Raw genomic sequence first — 17,167 nt, 5'->3', positions numbered from 1 at the left:
TATAGTTAACAATCTAAAATTTGATATAACTTTAAGTTTGCGCGATATATGTTAGTAATTTTAAAGATTTAGAGACAAAAACTTTGTTTTCGCTCTCCTAAAAAAAATTGTAAAATGGACTTATATCGTTTTTCTCCCTGGCTTGTCATATATTTTTTATATCTTGCGGACCCCTCAGCCATACCTCGCGGACCCCCAGGGGTCCGCGGATCACCAGTTAGGAACCACTGGCTTAGGACTTAGTCTCCCCTGTCATATTCCATTGCCCTGACTTTCATATTATTGTTTTGATATACGATATTATAATATCCAGCGGGATCTCTTTATTATAGAAAAGATGTATTACAACTTTATTACATAATTTAAACTATATTGTAAATGCTAATGACCCTCAGCAATCAAACTACTCTTTTCTATAAAATCGTCGCCACCAGAATCTTGGGAACGATTTTACTTAACTATTATTAAAATAAAAATAATTAAGCTCTTGAAAGTTGGCATAACCGTAGCAATTATGCGTAATAAATAGTTTAAAATAATATTCGCCGGTGTATCATAGATGGTTATTAAAATATATTAATTTTTCTTAATACATCGAATTATGGGTATATTTCTTCGATGGAAGGGTAATGAAAGTGAGAGTGTATATAACAATTTTCTTGAATAAGATGCAAGTAGTTAGTTATACAGGTGATACAAGTGTTTTGGTAATATGCCGATATGAGAATCCATGTAAGTGCTCATATTTCAATAGTGGTTTATTCGTGAGTAACACTGCATATTAGAATTTTGCAATTAACCAATATATCGTAACAAAATTAAGTATTAGTAGTATATTATTACTTTGAAGAATTCCTTCTATAAAATTGTTCCGAAGCTATTTTCTCTTAGGACTTTACTTTATAGGAATGATAATTTTAAATAAACAAATGATAATTTAAACATGATTTACATTATGTAACCGCCAAATATATAAAAAAACCTTTTCAACTATTAGAGCGAGGGAAATAATTTTTTCTCGGTACTTCGCAATAGCCAGGTATTTGATGAGTTTTTCCGTCAATATATACTTATTGTAAGAAAACCTATAAGTTTTGTGCACAAATTTCGGCGTGTGCGCTTTTATACTCAAATATTAACATTTTATCTGTTAAAAAATAGAAAAACGTTTAAAATGGCTTATTCTAAAATCTTTATAAATTAAATTGTTGCTCTAAAAATAGCAAAAATATTGTCAATTATTGTTTTTAACCATCAAAATTTCAGAATCGATGAATTAATTGAAAATGTTGTTCTGGCTCGGGCTTTAATTTTTATTCTATACACTTTTAATTTTAAAATAATTTTATATAAATATAATGTCAAATTTTTAAAATTATTAGTTTGTAAGTAAGTAAATATGTATATTTGTAGTAATAAATATAGCTTTTTACGAAATAGTAATCACAGTAAACAATTGAAAGAGTTCATGAGGGGTGACCGTTATACAACATGTAAACTTTTTCAATTTTATAAAAATCTATAAAAATAATATATAAATAATGAAATTAATTTATTCACTTTTAAACCAGATATGCCTAAAACTTTCTTAAAAATATTTTTTTTTATATTCTTCTCCAAATTATCGCTTTATATAAGGCAACAAAAACCTATTTATTGTTAAAACAAAATATTTATGCAAAATAAGTAAAAAAAAATACTGTACAAAATCTAGTACATCAGGCATATAACCTATTATTAAGTTTTAATATGGTATGAAACAAATCATTTGATATGGAAGCCTTTGTTGCATTTGAAATCGCATTTTTGCTCTATCATGGCACAAACCACATGGAGTTAGTTTTTCCTGTAAAATCACCAAATTGTCTAGTCAGTCAAAGCGAATATCCATTGGCCAAAGGATGACCTCGAGAATGGAAAGCAGGTTTCTTATTTTGTTGTAACAAATATATTGCAAACCATGTTATATTTTCGCTGTATTAATTCCTATAATTCTCAACCTTAACATTAAAAATCATTACCTTGAATCCAATCCTTAGTAATAATTCCTACTCCCACACTAACCCCACCCTCAAAGAAATACAGACATACCTTAGAAAATGAAAAATAAACTCTCTTTTGACTGTTAACCCACGAGGCAACGAGATGCTTTTCATCTCTCTGGTCTTGACGTTCGTACCGAAGAGAAGAGCCTTTTCGGTCTCTCTCTCTCTCTCTCTCTCTCTCTCTTTTAACTGTTGAATCCCGGTATAGCCCAGCCTGGTTAAAAAAAGATCGAATTTTCGCAGATAGCTGAAGCTTTTAAGACATAGTTGGGGGTTACTAGATGACGAATAGATGAAAAAGTACTCGTATTTTTACCTTGCGTTTTTTTTTAAACAATAATTTATGGTCACAATTTGATTTTTTGTCTATAAGTTTTTTCCCTTCTATTTTACATAAAGAATATTTATATCATTTTTTTATATCAAGAATATCTTTATTTTCCCGTTTTTTAAATTAAAATTAATAAATAATTTACGGAGATATTTGCAAAAACACAGTTTTTTGCACCAATTTATAAATTTTATTAATTTTTTTTATTAACAAAATAAAATGTTATTAATACATTTGAACATCGAAGAATTGCCGTCTTTTAAATTTGTGCGAAATTTCCTCCCGATCGGTCAAATAGTTTAAAAGTTATTTAATTTATTTATCCCTGAGGCTAAATATTTAAACTATCGAACTTGCTCTATTAATGACGCTAGACACATTTAGCAAATTTCATAGGATTCTTTAAGACTTAAACTATCTCAGAAGTTAAATGCATATTGCGTTTTCATCGAAATTATTTACAAAATAAACGTTTGAAAAAGAGGTATGGTTTTTACTTATAAACAATTGTAATAACTTAGTTTTACCAAATATAGCATTTAAAACTTAATTATGGTAATAACATGCACGTGGTGTAAAAATATTTAAAGGAACAATATTTAAATTATAGCTAATTAAATAGGTACTTAGCACATAATTATAGAGATTATATTTTATTCAGAACAGAAACCATTTTATTTTTTGAGCTAATGAATCAACTGGATGGAGCGAAATATCAACCGTAGATTACACAGTGAGTAAACTACAAGTTGCGGAAAGGGCAATGGAGAGAATAATGTTAGGGATTTCTCTACGTGATAGAATACCCAATGCAATATGCAAAAGATCAGCAGTAGCAGACGTTATTGAAAGGATAACAACACTAAAGTGGAACTGGGCAGGTCATGTAGCAAGATCACTTGATGACCGGTGAACAAAAAGAATTTTGGAATAGAGACCCCGAATTCAAGCTAACAGAAATAGAGGTCGACCCCCAACGAGATGGACAGATGACATAAAAAGAGTGACTACAAATTGGATTCAGATGGCGCAAAATCGGACTAAGTGTAAAAGCATGCGGGAGGCCTATGTTCAGCAGTGGACGTTAGAGGCTAGTTGATGATGATCATAACCCTGGATGGGTCTTCCACGTCATCCAACCATCTCGTCCTGGGCCTTCCTTTTTTCCGACTTCCACTGTAACATCTTTGTCGTTATCGTGTCTTCTTGTCGCTGAACATGTCCCAGCCATGACAGTCTTTGACTTTTCACAAATCTTACAATGTAATACCCTTTATTCAGTTCAATAACATCGTCGTTTCTCCTGATTCTCCATGTGCCGAGCCATTTACTTTTCTCATTATCTTTCTCTCGAATTTCCTGAGTTGGGCTTCCTCTTTTTTCGTCATTACCCAGGTTTCACAATATAGGTTACTACGGGTCTAATCTAAGTTCTGTAGATAGTCATTTTGTTTCTTTTGTCTAATAATTTCGATGTCATCAATTTTTTATTAGCACAGTATGTACGATTTTCACTGGAAATAGGTGCATTAATTTCGCTACTTACGGAATTCTTCTGATTGACTTCTCTGCTCAGATATGTGAAGGCATCCACACGTTCAATAGTATAGTTGTCTATTGCTATATTATTTTCATTCTCAGGTGTTCTTTTGATGGTCATGTACTTAGTTTTTGTTTCGTTTATTTTAAGCCCTCTTTTTTGTGCTTCAGGATCAATTTCCTTGAACGTTTCCATTAGTCGTGTCTTGCTTCTACTAATAATGGCGACATCGTCTGCATATGCAGTAATTTGTACTGTTTTGGTGTTTATATGGCCGGTTACATTGGTTTTTCTGAAGACTGCTTCAAGAACTAGGTTGAACAACATGGTTGAAAGTGCGTCTCCCTGTCTCAGTCCCATGTTGATGTCAAACATAGGAGACAGTTCTCCATCTACTCTAACTGCGGCTTTTGAACCCTGCAACGTCATTTTTATGAGGCAGATATATTTTTTTAGTATACCTAGATTTCGGAGGTCTTCCAACATTTTGTCTCTTTTCCCACTAGCAAAAGCTTGTTTAAAGTCTATATACATATTATATTTAATATATAAGTTAGCTTCTCTCAAGCGTCTAAAGACTTTCTCTAAGATCCTTACATTTTCTTCAAAAGACTCTGTCACGATGACCACGTCATCCAAGTAAGTAAAAACATAGGGTTCCAACTCTGGACCGAGGACATGATCTATCAACCTCTGCCATGTAGCCGGGGCATTATGTAATCCAAAAGGCATTCTGCAAAACTGAAAAAGACCTCGACCAGGAACCGTAAAAGCAGTATAAGGCCTGGAAACCTTAGCAACAGATACCTGCCAACACGCCGACTTAATGTCTATGGTGGAAAGATAATGCACGTTCTTCAATTTATTCAAAATATTAGAGATATGCGGTAATGGATAGCCATCCCTCTCTGTTACGGCATTAAGCTTTCGATAATCTACGCAGAACCTTCATTTTGGTTCTTCACCTTCTGGAACCTTTTTCTTTACCAAGAAAATCGGGGACGACCAAGCACTATTTGATCGTTCCACTACTCCTGTCGCCAACATATCTTCTAGCTCTTTATCAATATGGCTTTGGATTACTGGGGATACAGGGTAGTAACGTTGTTTTATGGGAGCAGATTTACAAACAATCACATGCTCAGTGACATCAGTACAACCAAGAGAAGTGCCCATTTGTTCACGACTTCTATTAATAACTTCATCCAATCGCGACTTCTCTGCATCAGTCAAAATAGTTTGACCTCGAAGATGATCCACTGAACCTACCATTGCTGGAGCGTCCGAAAAATACCATTCGTTATGTCTCAAATCTGGAACGATACCCATAACTCGCCAAAAATCAGATCCTAAAATCAGAATGTGCGGTACGTCCAAAATAACTAATACTGGCAAGACACGCAAGCGATCCCTAAGCATGAAAGGTACTAAACATTCTCCCAACGATTCAAACATATGACCATTCGCCACTCTACAAACGGTCTTCTTCGAAGTATCCAACTATAAACCCAAGTTTTGTAAAAATTTCCAACCAGTTCTTCCTACAATGGTCTTTCAAGCACCAGAATCCAATAATCCCAAAATTTCCTTTCCTAAGACTCTAACTCTTAAATATGGACTTCGGAATGATGTAAAATAAAGTCTAAAATAGGACGTAGGTTGGTCAAGTCAACGTCGGCAACACCTCTTCGACGTTAGGTGCGCTTCCTTCCGAGGAAGCGCACGAAGCGCATTCCGAGTTACACGAAGGACAAGTTCTGACTGTAAACCTTTCTTTCTTACACTTAAAACAGTGAACAGCCTCCTTCTTCATTAGACACTCTACTGCCATATGACCTGGCTGATTACAACGATAACAGACTAAAGTCCTAAACTTTCCTATAGCGGACACCGATTCGGATGAAGCAACAGGACCCTCACCAAGACTACTACAACTTTCAGCATCCACACTGATATAAGCTAGGTCCTTTTCCAAAGTATTCATTTTCCTACTATTCGGTTCAACATAGTTCCTAATACAATCACGTCTCTCCTCCATACTGCGACATAGAACACAAAGTTCCTCCAATGTAGCTAGAAAAGGGTCACGTAATCTATCTTAATAGAACGGATGCAAATTCCTAATAACTATTGACAATTTAACTTCCTCTGGAACATGACAACGCAAGCGATTAAAGTAACTATTCATTATTGCCAAGTAAACTCCAATAGTCTCAGACGAATGCCGAGTTCTCCTCCGAAGCTCTTCAAAAAGCGCTTCCCTATGGAGCTGAAAGGTACTCCCTACGGAACTCTTCAACTAATTCAGCCCAACTCCCTACACGTAGACGAACATATTTATAAAACTGATAGGCTTTATCCGAAAATAAATCCTGATTCCAAAATTAAACTATCTACATGACGAGCGAGACTCGATTCATTCACCATCTCAAAAAATCCAGAAATAGACATACCCCTAGCAGAACCTGAAAACTTTTCTATTCTTTTTCTAGAGACAGACCCTGAAAGAACATTATTACCAGCTTGTGACATCGCTCCAGGAGAAGAAGCATGAGCTTGTCGTACCCCTGCCTGAAAGGACTGATTTAAAACCAAAATCACCTCGAGCGCTGCTGGTACCGAACCAGATCCGATTGGATGCTGCTTATCATGTAAATCCTGTGACAACTTCAAAATCTCAGCATGAAAGTCTGACTTAACAACCTAGGCTGCGTCTGCATCATCACCTGTTGGCAATATTTTAAGATCGATCTTCCCCAAGACATGGTTAATCTGTGTCCGCAATCTCAAGGACTCAGCATAAGTAGAAGTTCCGGCGAACTTTCCAACAGCCGAGTCAGCTCCGCAAGTTTAGTCTCGATTGCAGTTTTGTCCTGTGCAAAGGTGAATGGGTGCTCAGGATATCTAAAGCTTTCATTTGCTGCCTCACGACTAAGTGCATCAGACAGACTAGACCTCATAGACTCAACAGTGCCAGTAGACACTCCGCGAATTTTGAGTTCATATTCCAGTTCCTCTTTCCTTAAGTAGTTGGCTACAAGTTTTTGCACCATCTTTTTGCTGAGATTTTTAAAATTTCATTGTTCCAGAACAAATTACAAGTCACAGTATAATCTCAAAAAAAAAAGATTTTATATTCCCTAACACAAGTAACTTAAACCACAATGTAGAACTTCGAAGTCCAACTTATCTAAAAAAATTAATTTGAACTCCAACTGAACTAGAAATTGTTCAAAGTCCGAATATATCCAAAATTCTTCTAGGTTCCACAATACCACTTCAAAATATCTTCTTTTAAGTTCCGTTTTCGGCTTCTTCCAACTTCACGTCACACAAAAAAAAACTAGTAAGCATTTCTTGGCGGCATACACTTCCACTAAACACGAAGTTCTAAGACTACTACTCAGCGCAAAGCCAGTGGTAAAGTAAATAAATCAAAGTTTATAAAATATGTCAAAATGACAGCTGAATCTCAAGATCAAAAATAACAAATGTGATTCAGCCCAACAACAATGAAACTCGACTATAAATAAAGTCAATAAATAAAGGCCAAACACGTTAGGTTAACTAATTAAAAGGAATCTACACAAGGGTTTGACAAAAAAAGGTTAATTAATTAAGGGCGAAATTGTGGATATTCCCAAAAAAACCTTCCACGAAGGCAGCAAATCCCCTTGAATATCCACACGGTTCGTACTAGTCCAGATCCCACATGGAACAGCAGCAAAAAAAACAAAATGCCGTTTTTAAACTAGCCCGAACTTTCGGTACCACGGTAAAACCTAGAATCAGTTCCTTTCCGTCGTATTACCGAACACTTGATAACTTGACACACGGAGGTCACCGAATAATACCAAGATTTAAACATTTAAATTTTGTGTCCCCAATTCTTCCAAGATAACTCTAGAAAGAACCATCTAAATTGGTATCTTCACAAAAAGAGGACATTTTCCCTTAACTTCAGCACAATTTGCCAGACATTACCCCTATTTGAAAACTACTAATTTTATTTTCGCCACCTTGCTTATAATATATTATACGTAACCGATCTTACACGTCTAGAATTGTTTAAATTTTTTGAAAATAGAGGTGGGACTTTCTACTTTAAATTTGGAACGTAACACCGATGTACCGAAAACAGCATTTTCCACAGAGACAGGATATTATGAATTTTTACGTATGCCGTTTGGATTGAAAAATGCCCCAGCTACTTTTCAGAAAGTTATGAATAATGTATTAAGAGGATATCAGAATGAAATCTGCTATATATATTTAGATGATATAATTGTTTTTTCCTCATCATTTCAAGAACATGTTAAAAGTCTGAAAGCAATTTTTGAAAGACTGAGAAAATCTAATTTAAAAATACAGCTAGATAAATCAGAATTTTTACGAACAGAAGTGACATATTTAGGTCATAACATTCGGTTATAACAAAAGATGGAGTACGACCAAATCCAGATAAAATAAATGCAGTAAAAAACTTTCCTATTCCTACTACGCAAAAAGAAATAAAGTCATTTTTAGGATTAGCATACTACAGAAGATTTACACAAAATTTCGCCAAAATAGCTAAACCTTTAACTATGTGTTTAAAGAAACATGCAAAAGTTATACACACTCCAGAATTTAAGAAATCTTAAAGAACTTTTAATTAATGCCCCTATTTTAAAATATCCAGATTTTTCAAAACCATTTATATTAACTACGGACTCTTCAAATATAGCCTTAGGTGCAATTTTATCACAAGGAAAAGTCCCAAATGATTTGATTTACCCGTAGCGTATGTCTCAAGAACTCTTAATCAAACAGAGCAAAAATATTCTACGATAGAAAAAGAACTTTTAGCTATTGTATGAGCTTGTAAATCATTTAGACCTTATTTATACGGCAGATCTTTTGAAATTTTATGCGACCACAGACCCCTAATATGGTTATTTAATTTAAAGGAACCAAACTCCAAATTATTACGATGGAGATTAAAATTGGAAGAATTTAACTATACTATAAAATATAAACCCGGTAAAACGAATATTGCCGATTCTCTAAGTCGAATAAATATTAATGCAATTGAAACAGAATCAAATATAAATAATCCCGGTGACATAGATTTTGATATCGACCAATTTTTAGCTGAATTTAACCCAGACTTAGTTGATGAAAATGTAATAAATGAAACTTTGCAAATGCTCGATAAAAACGAGGTTACAGAAAACCCACAAGTAAATAAAATTATATCAACAGGAAATAAGAACAATGAAAACGTTAAGATGGATAACTCAGACACAGACACAGCCCATAGTGCTGAATCTTCAAATGAAAATAGGTTCTCATTGTTAGATGAAATTATAAACAATAAAGCCTATCAACTTATCGTTAAAAGAACGCCTTTTGCAAATTATTTAAAACGCAAATGCGAGAATTTTGAAGGACATAAAATAATAAGAGCTACTATTTCAGCTGACGAAGAATGTTTGACCCAATTCCTAAAAGAAATTGCGTGTAAAATACTTATACATTTATTTCTTATCTCAAGAATTACAACCAGTATTTCAGAATGTATGGCCTAAATATTTCACAAAATTAAAATTGATTGAATGTACAAAATTAGTTAACAATGTATTACCAGAAGAAAGAAATCAACTAATAAAATATAAACACGACGGCAAAACGAATCATCGTGGAATTTCAGAGACTCTCAGAGCTTTAAAAATAAATTACTACTGGAAATCAATGAAAAAGGATATAGAAGAATATATAAATGAATGTGAAATATGCCAGAGATCAAAATATAATAGAAATCCACATAAAGAACCGTTAATATTAACCCACACACCCTCGAAGCCTTTTGAGATAATACATATAGATACTTATAAAGTTGGCAATCACAGATTTTTAACAATTATAGATAAATTTTCAAAATATGGCCAAGAGTTACCATATTTTGGTACAGCGATATCAGCGTGTCAACAATTAGTACATTTCTTTTCATTTTTCGGAATACCGAAGCAAATTCTTGCAGACAGTGGCGGAGAATTCAAAAATGACGTTGTAGATGAATTACTAAAAACGCATCAAATAAAAATACATTTTACTACTCCATATCTTAACGAATCCAATTCCCCGGTAGAAAGATTCCATTCTACCTTAACTGAACACTTAAGATTACTTAAAGAAAAAGATAAAGATGCAGATAATATTGCCTATAATAGTACTATACACTCAGCAACTGACCATACACCTTTCGAATTAGTATCGGGATATACAGACAGTAAAGATCCCATGAGACTTATTCCAGCACAAGCTTATACTCAATATGTTAATGCACATCAAAATACTACTCAAGCTCTATATACAGGTATACAAGACGAAAATCAAAAACTTAAAGAAAACATAATTGCAAAAAGAAATAAAGATAGGAACTCAAAGGATCCTCGTTTAGGATCACAAGTTTATAGAAAAACAGAAACTCGCGGAGGAAAATTAAGTAGAAAATATACTGGACCATATATACTTACGCAAATATTAGAAAATGGGAAAATAGAAATTGAAAATCCCAAGAATAAAAAGAAGATAATAGTCCACATAAACGAAACTAAAATAATGCCGAATATTTCAGTTTTATCGTCGGAATCTTCGGAGCCGTCAACTATATCAACGCAAAAGACAACTTAGTCAAGTTTAAAGATGTAACTACATATCCAGGACTCCTACCTTTTAGATTACGTACCTCCAAAATAATTTCTACACACTGGACATTTATACAAATTTACAATTTAACTTCTCTCATACAAGAATTTTATTTATTGAAAAATGAAGCTCAAAGACTACATTCAAGTTTCAGAAATCAAACAAGTTATTATCCAGAATTAGAAAACTCATTTATCCCTTTAATTACGTTACAGAATAAAATAGAAAAAAGATATATCAAATTAATCCACCTTTGTATAAGGAAGAAAAGAGAATAAAAAGAAGACTTCTAAATCTACTAGAGTCTAGGAACAATAATAAAATGTATTACAGGAAATATGGACCAAGAAAACGCACAAGGAATAGAAAACGCAATAAAACAATTAAAAGATAATCAAAATAACCTAAAAGTCAATTCCCTAAGACAAATATCTTTATTGCAAGATTCTATAAATACTTTTAATGATGCTATAAATAATATTTCACATAATCAATTGATTTTAAAATCAAAAATTGAAGCTATCGAGAATAAATTAGCTTTATTTGAAAAAAGTATGTATACACATATTCAGTCATTTATAGTAATAAATCAAATTACTTTACTTTATCAAACAATTTATGATATTTTTGAAAAAGTAGAAACTGCAATCTCATTTGCCAAAATAAATACCTTGCACAATTCTATAGTAAATCCAGTTGAACTTTTAAATGAAATTAAGAAGGCAAAATCTCAGACAAAGTCAAAATTGATGCCTTTTGATACTACACTAGGAAAAATAATTCAGTACGAGAAAATAATAAATATTAAGAGCTATTCAGTAAAAATTCTATAATTACATTTGTATTAGAAATTCCATTAGTTGAATCGGAAAGATATGATTATTACCAACTATTCCCTATTATTATGAACAACTCACATTATCTTATTCATTTACCTTACAAACCTTTCCTTGCACTTAATGAATTCAGCTATATCTACATGGAAGATATACGCACAGAACTAGACTCAGAAGAGTACATATGTAAAGGAAGTAATAAACTAACGATAACCGAAGAATCCCCTTGTGCAGTCCAATTAATAAATTTCTAGAAAAAGGCATTGACATGTGAACATTTCGAAGTAAAGATAAAGAAGATAGAATCTACAAGAATCAGCGACGGACAATGGATAGTTACAGTTCCAGAAGAAGAATTAGCAATTATCGAGTGCCCAAACTTAAAAGAAAATTTACCAATACATGGAAGCTACGCGTTAGAAAAAATTAGTAAAAGTCACTTTGCTCATATAAATCTTTCAAAAGTTATTGCTTCTATTAATATTTTTCAAAATGAAAGTTAAAATTTTTCACCAATTAATCTTATTATAATTAATTAATTAATTAATTAACTTTGGAAAAACTAAAGATATTTTAGAAAAGTTAAAAACACAAAAATATAATTTAAAAGATAATAATTCAATTTATTTTAAACAAACAAGTTTTTGGACAATCTGTATATATCTATAATAATTTTCATTTTAATTTTATATTATTTAACTAAATATTGTAATACTGTGCGTCAAAGAAAACAAGAAGAAAGAAGAAACCCAGGAATTCATTGTGTAAAGAAGCACACCCCAAGGATATGCTTCTTTCTAAAGGCGGAGGAGTTACGTCCCTGGATTATCCAATGTGTGACGACATGTAAAAAGACGACATATATATATATATATATATATATATATATATATATATATATATATATATATATATATATATATATATATATATATATATATATATATATATACCAGTGTTCAATTAGATTAAGAGCTTTTTGTTTTGTAGTTGTCACCATACTTGTACGTTCCTAATAAATCAATTTTGTTCAGAAAATAATTTTTTAAAAACCCGTTTTCGGCTTTGACATTCTTAACTCTGGTTCTGGTTACCGATATTAATCAATAGAAAGAAATGCCACTATTAGTAAGTCAATAACATATGAAGGATACATCAGTTATGTTTTTAAATAAAATACATATAAAATCAGAGTTTGGTGTTAATATTGAGAGTAAACTAAATGTTAGGTCAAATACTTACTAACAGGAGAATTTTATTGTCATCATTGCAAGTTGATTTCATAATAATCTAATAAACTATCTTCCAATAAAGTCATCCCAGGAACGCAACTCAAAAATATTGACACAAAAATATCATTTTAAAGTCATCTACTTCAAAATGTACTTATAATATGTCTGAATTGTCAATATGAATGAGTGAGATATAATTAAATTACATATTAGAAGAATGTTTTTACCAAGTAACAAAAACAAAATTTGTTTACTTTAAAAATGCTTTGTATTTTGGGCATTATCGTCATATTCGTCAAATAAACTTATTTTAAAGTACAATTGTGGCTTATTCCCAATAAAAATAATAAATTGCATTAAGATACCACAAGAAAATAGCTTCATAACAGTATTGTAATATATAATTATATTTTCAGGTTTTGCTCCTAGTAACTATTACATTTATATTGGGAGAATGCTCCGTAGATGAGAAGAATCCAAATGCGTCATCGGTTAATAAAAGAAGTATTCCAGTCCTACTTTCGGGAGAATATCAATCACAAGCCACTGGCCTTTCTGCAGAAGAATGGATTAGCGACGATGATAAAAATCTAGACGAGTTTGGTCCCTGGTCATCAAATACAGACTGGAAGGGACTATCACAAGAATCGCATCCATCTTTACCGCCAATAGAAGAAGACAAATATATAACCATTTATAAAGAAAAAAGAGTACCTATATTAGTAGAAAAAAATGTTCCAGTTCCTGTAATAAAAAATGTTCCAGTTCCGGTTCCAGTAAAAGTACTAGAACCATATCCCGTGGAAAAGATAATACCATATCCGGTTAAAGTACAACACAGAGTACCGATAATAATACACAAACCCGTCAAAGTTGAGAAAATAGTTAAAGTGCCAATAGAAGTCAAAGTTGACGCTCCTTATCCAGTAGAAGTCAAGAAACCAGTTCCAGTGCCGGTGTACAAAACAGTTGGAGTGCCAACACCTGTAAAGGTACCACAACCCTATCCTGTATTTAAAAACGTACCAGTGCCAGTAAAGATACATGTTGCAGTACCAAAACCATATCCAATTCACAAAATAGTACCAGTTCCTGTTAAGGTAACTGTAGACAGACCAGTAGCAGTACCGATAATCAAACCATATCCTGTTGCTGTTGAGAAAAAAGTTTCCGTTCCAGTTCCAGTTAAAAAGCCGTACCCAGTCAAAGTATATGTAGAAAGACCTGTTCCCGTTAAAATTGAAAAGGAAGTTCAAGTGCCTGTACAGGTAGCAGATCCCCAACCGTATCCAGTCGAAAAAATAATAAAGGTCCCAGTGGAAAAAGAAGTACCTTACCCCGTCGAAGTTAAAATTGAACGGCCTGTACCATATGAGGTAATTAAACGGGTGCCCTACATCGTGTTTAAGAAAGTTTCTGTTCCGGAGGAAAAAATTTTAGCAGTACCTATTAAAAGCAACGAAAAATGGGATACGGACCAGACTTATAAAAATTTTCAATGGTAATAAAAATAAATAGATAATTAATTGGTATAGTTATTTCGCGTTATATGCACAATAAGGATTGATAACAAATTAATTTCCTTAATTCACAACAAATTTCCTATTTTTTCGTTATGACGATAATCTGCCCTTCTTTATCATAATATGCCATATCCAATTTTAAGCGCAGGCAACATTTTTCTACCTCTTGCCAATTTGATCTGTTCAGTGTTCGGCGATTTTTGTTTCTTGTTATGTTTTTATTTGTTTTATCAGTTTCTTCCTTAGATATCCTACACTTTTTTTAGTGTTGCTCTAGTATACAATGTTCTTTTTTGCGGTTGATTCTAACCATACCAGTTCAATTTTTTTTCTTTTCCATATCTGCCTGATGGGTATTTATAATATATTAATATTTAAGGCGAAAATGCACCATTTCAAGAACTTTCGTCTACCAGTTAAAAGTAAAGCATTTTGAAAGGTAAAACATAATGATTCAGAGCAGTGGCATTACACCGCTCTGATGAGACCTAAAGAGATCGAAATACGTATAAGCGGCTTGCCGCTGCTCTGTATCGAAACAAAAATCTAATACCGTCATTATGTTTTATTTATTGACTCTGTTTGGAGTACCAGAAACTGAATTCACTAGTGGACTAGGTGGAATGCATATTTTAGATTCCCTTGCCGAGTAATTCATCAAGCTGTTTGCTTTGCAAGTTGTAGAAGGCACTGTGGTAAAAATTTGAATTCAGTTTCGCCAGGTAGGAAATCGTATGGTTTCGCTTGTTGTCATTTTGAAAGGATTTTAACGTAATTATTTCATAAAACACGTTTGAAGCAATAAAATGACGATTTATGCATATTTATTTGCTGATTTGTTTCTTAGAAAACTGTAAAAACCTAAGAATTCTTAATTTTCAATGATTGTTAATAACTATGGTAACCCACAACCTTGATATTGCATGGAAAGTTGGGTCTTACAGTATCAAAACTTGCTTAAAATTTCAGAAGGATTCAATATTTAGTTTAAAAGAGATTCAATTTGTTTACCCAAAACAACTTTTTTTGCAATAACATACAGTGAGGACATTAAGGTCGTAATAAACTCAATATTTTTGGATGTAACAGTATATTAACAAAATGCTCTCACACTTCAATTTTTAATTTCAAATGCATATCCTCGGCAATTGAATGTACTAATGACGTCACCACTTTCGTGTAAATTACATCATCTTTTTTTTTTAATGGAACAACATATTTTTCTCGTCATTTTTACATTTAACAACCATAGAAAATTACAAAAATGTATAATATGTACTTATACTCTAAAATAATTGGTTTGTGAATTACAGACAAAAAAAGTTATATCAGAAATTTTAAATCTAAAATTTTATTGAAAGGACTGGACTAACAAACATGGTAGGTTTTGATTTTGTTTACAATACTAGTGTCAAACAATAAATACCGTAGTTTTGAACTTTCATAAATAATGGAACGATATATATATACAAGCTATACGCTCCCGGAACGATATATCATTAAAGATGTAACAGATCTTAACAGATTCACAACAGGTAACGATCACAGAATGGTCAGAGCAAAAATTAGTATTGACTTTAACTATGAAATGAAAAAAAAAATAATTAGAAACTGGGATCTAGTAGATAGAAACAAATCAGGGCAATATAAAGAGATATACAAAGACCTATTAAAAGAACAACTTACCCAAAAATTAGACAGTGATGATAAAGATATAGACGAAACAGACAACATACTTGCAGCAATGATGATTATATCAGGAAAAGAAATAGCAAAAAAGGATCTAAAAAAGAAAAACTTTATATCAACAGAAACAAAGAAGCTTATGGATAAAAGAAGGAAGCTGAACGAAGAAGGCAAAAGGAAATTAACTTACTTAGAAAACAACTTACCCAAAAATTAGACAGTGATGATAAAGATATAGACGAAACAGACAACATACTTACAGCAAGGATGATTATATCAGGAAAAGAAATAGCAAAAAAGGATCTAAAAAAAAAACTTTATATCAACAGAAACAAAGAAGCTTATGGATAAAAGAAGGAAGCTGAACGAAGAAGGCAAAAGGAAATCTATAGAATATGTAGAAATCAATAAAACAATAAGCAGAATGATAAAAGAAAATAAGAGAAAAGAACAAGAAATAAAAATAGAAGAAGTAATACAGAACAACAAAAATATGAAATGCCTAAGACCGAAATTAGGTAAGTGTGAAATAAACAAAATAAAAGATGTAAACGGAGTAGAAACAAACATTAAAGATGACATCATAAATATAATCCACCATTTCTACTCAGAATTATATAAAACAAAAAGAAACCATCAGAAGAAATTAAAAACCAACTTGAGGCTAAAATAAAAAATGTCAACTCAGAGCTACAGCCAAAAATAAGCAAATCAGAAATAAAAAAGGCATCAAAAGAAATGAAAAACAACAAACCGCCTGGAAAAGATGAAATAACTGCAGAGATGCTGAAATAGGGTGGAAAAGTGGTAATTAATACTCTACATTCCCTTTTTAACAAGATATTAAAAGAAAAACAAATCCCAATCAACTGGAAGGAATCCGTAACCATTATTCTACACAAGAAAGGGGATAAAGCAGATATAAAAAACTACCGTCCTATAACACTCCTCAATGTAATGTATAAACATTAAACAAATGTTTTAACCAATAGATTGACGACAAAATTCGATGGATACCAGTCGAAAGAACAAGCTGGTTTTAGAAGGGGATTCAGCACAAGTGACCATTTACTAAGAATGAAAATACTTATAGAACGAGAAAATGAATACCACATTCCTCTATATACAGCGTTCATAGATTTCGGAAAGTCTTTCGACAGTGTCGAACATTGGGCAGTAAAAAGTTCTTTGATTAACAGGAGAATTGACCACAGATATACGGAACTAATAGCCAATATATATATAAGGAAGCCAAAACAATAATTAAAGTATATGAAGGAACAA

The 17,167-nt window shown here is 32.3% G+C and overlaps 2 protein-coding genes across 5 annotated transcripts in view; one reads left to right on the top strand and one right to left on the bottom strand.

The window, feature by feature from the left end:
- The window catches only part of LOC140432574 (uncharacterized), an 84,126-nt gene that overhangs the window by 42,344 nt on the left and 24,615 nt on the right, over positions 1 to 17,167 (bottom strand). The window lies entirely within an intron of this gene.
- LOC140436361 (uncharacterized) lies at positions 721 to 14,179 on the top strand. Its single transcript, XM_072525106.1, has 2 exons — positions 721 to 732; positions 13,091 to 14,179. The coding sequence occupies exons 1-2, from the start codon at positions 721 to 723 to the stop codon at positions 14,177 to 14,179; spliced, it is 1,101 nt and encodes a 366-aa protein (XP_072381207.1).

The sequence above is a fragment of the Diabrotica undecimpunctata genome, chromosome 1 (assembly GCF_040954645.1).
Source record: "Diabrotica undecimpunctata isolate CICGRU chromosome 1, icDiaUnde3, whole genome shotgun sequence".
NCBI classification, from domain to species: Eukaryota; Metazoa; Arthropoda; class Insecta; order Coleoptera; family Chrysomelidae; genus Diabrotica; species Diabrotica undecimpunctata.
Note: the sequence above shows the minus strand (reverse complement) of the source record. Positions and strands in the feature narration are given on the sequence as shown.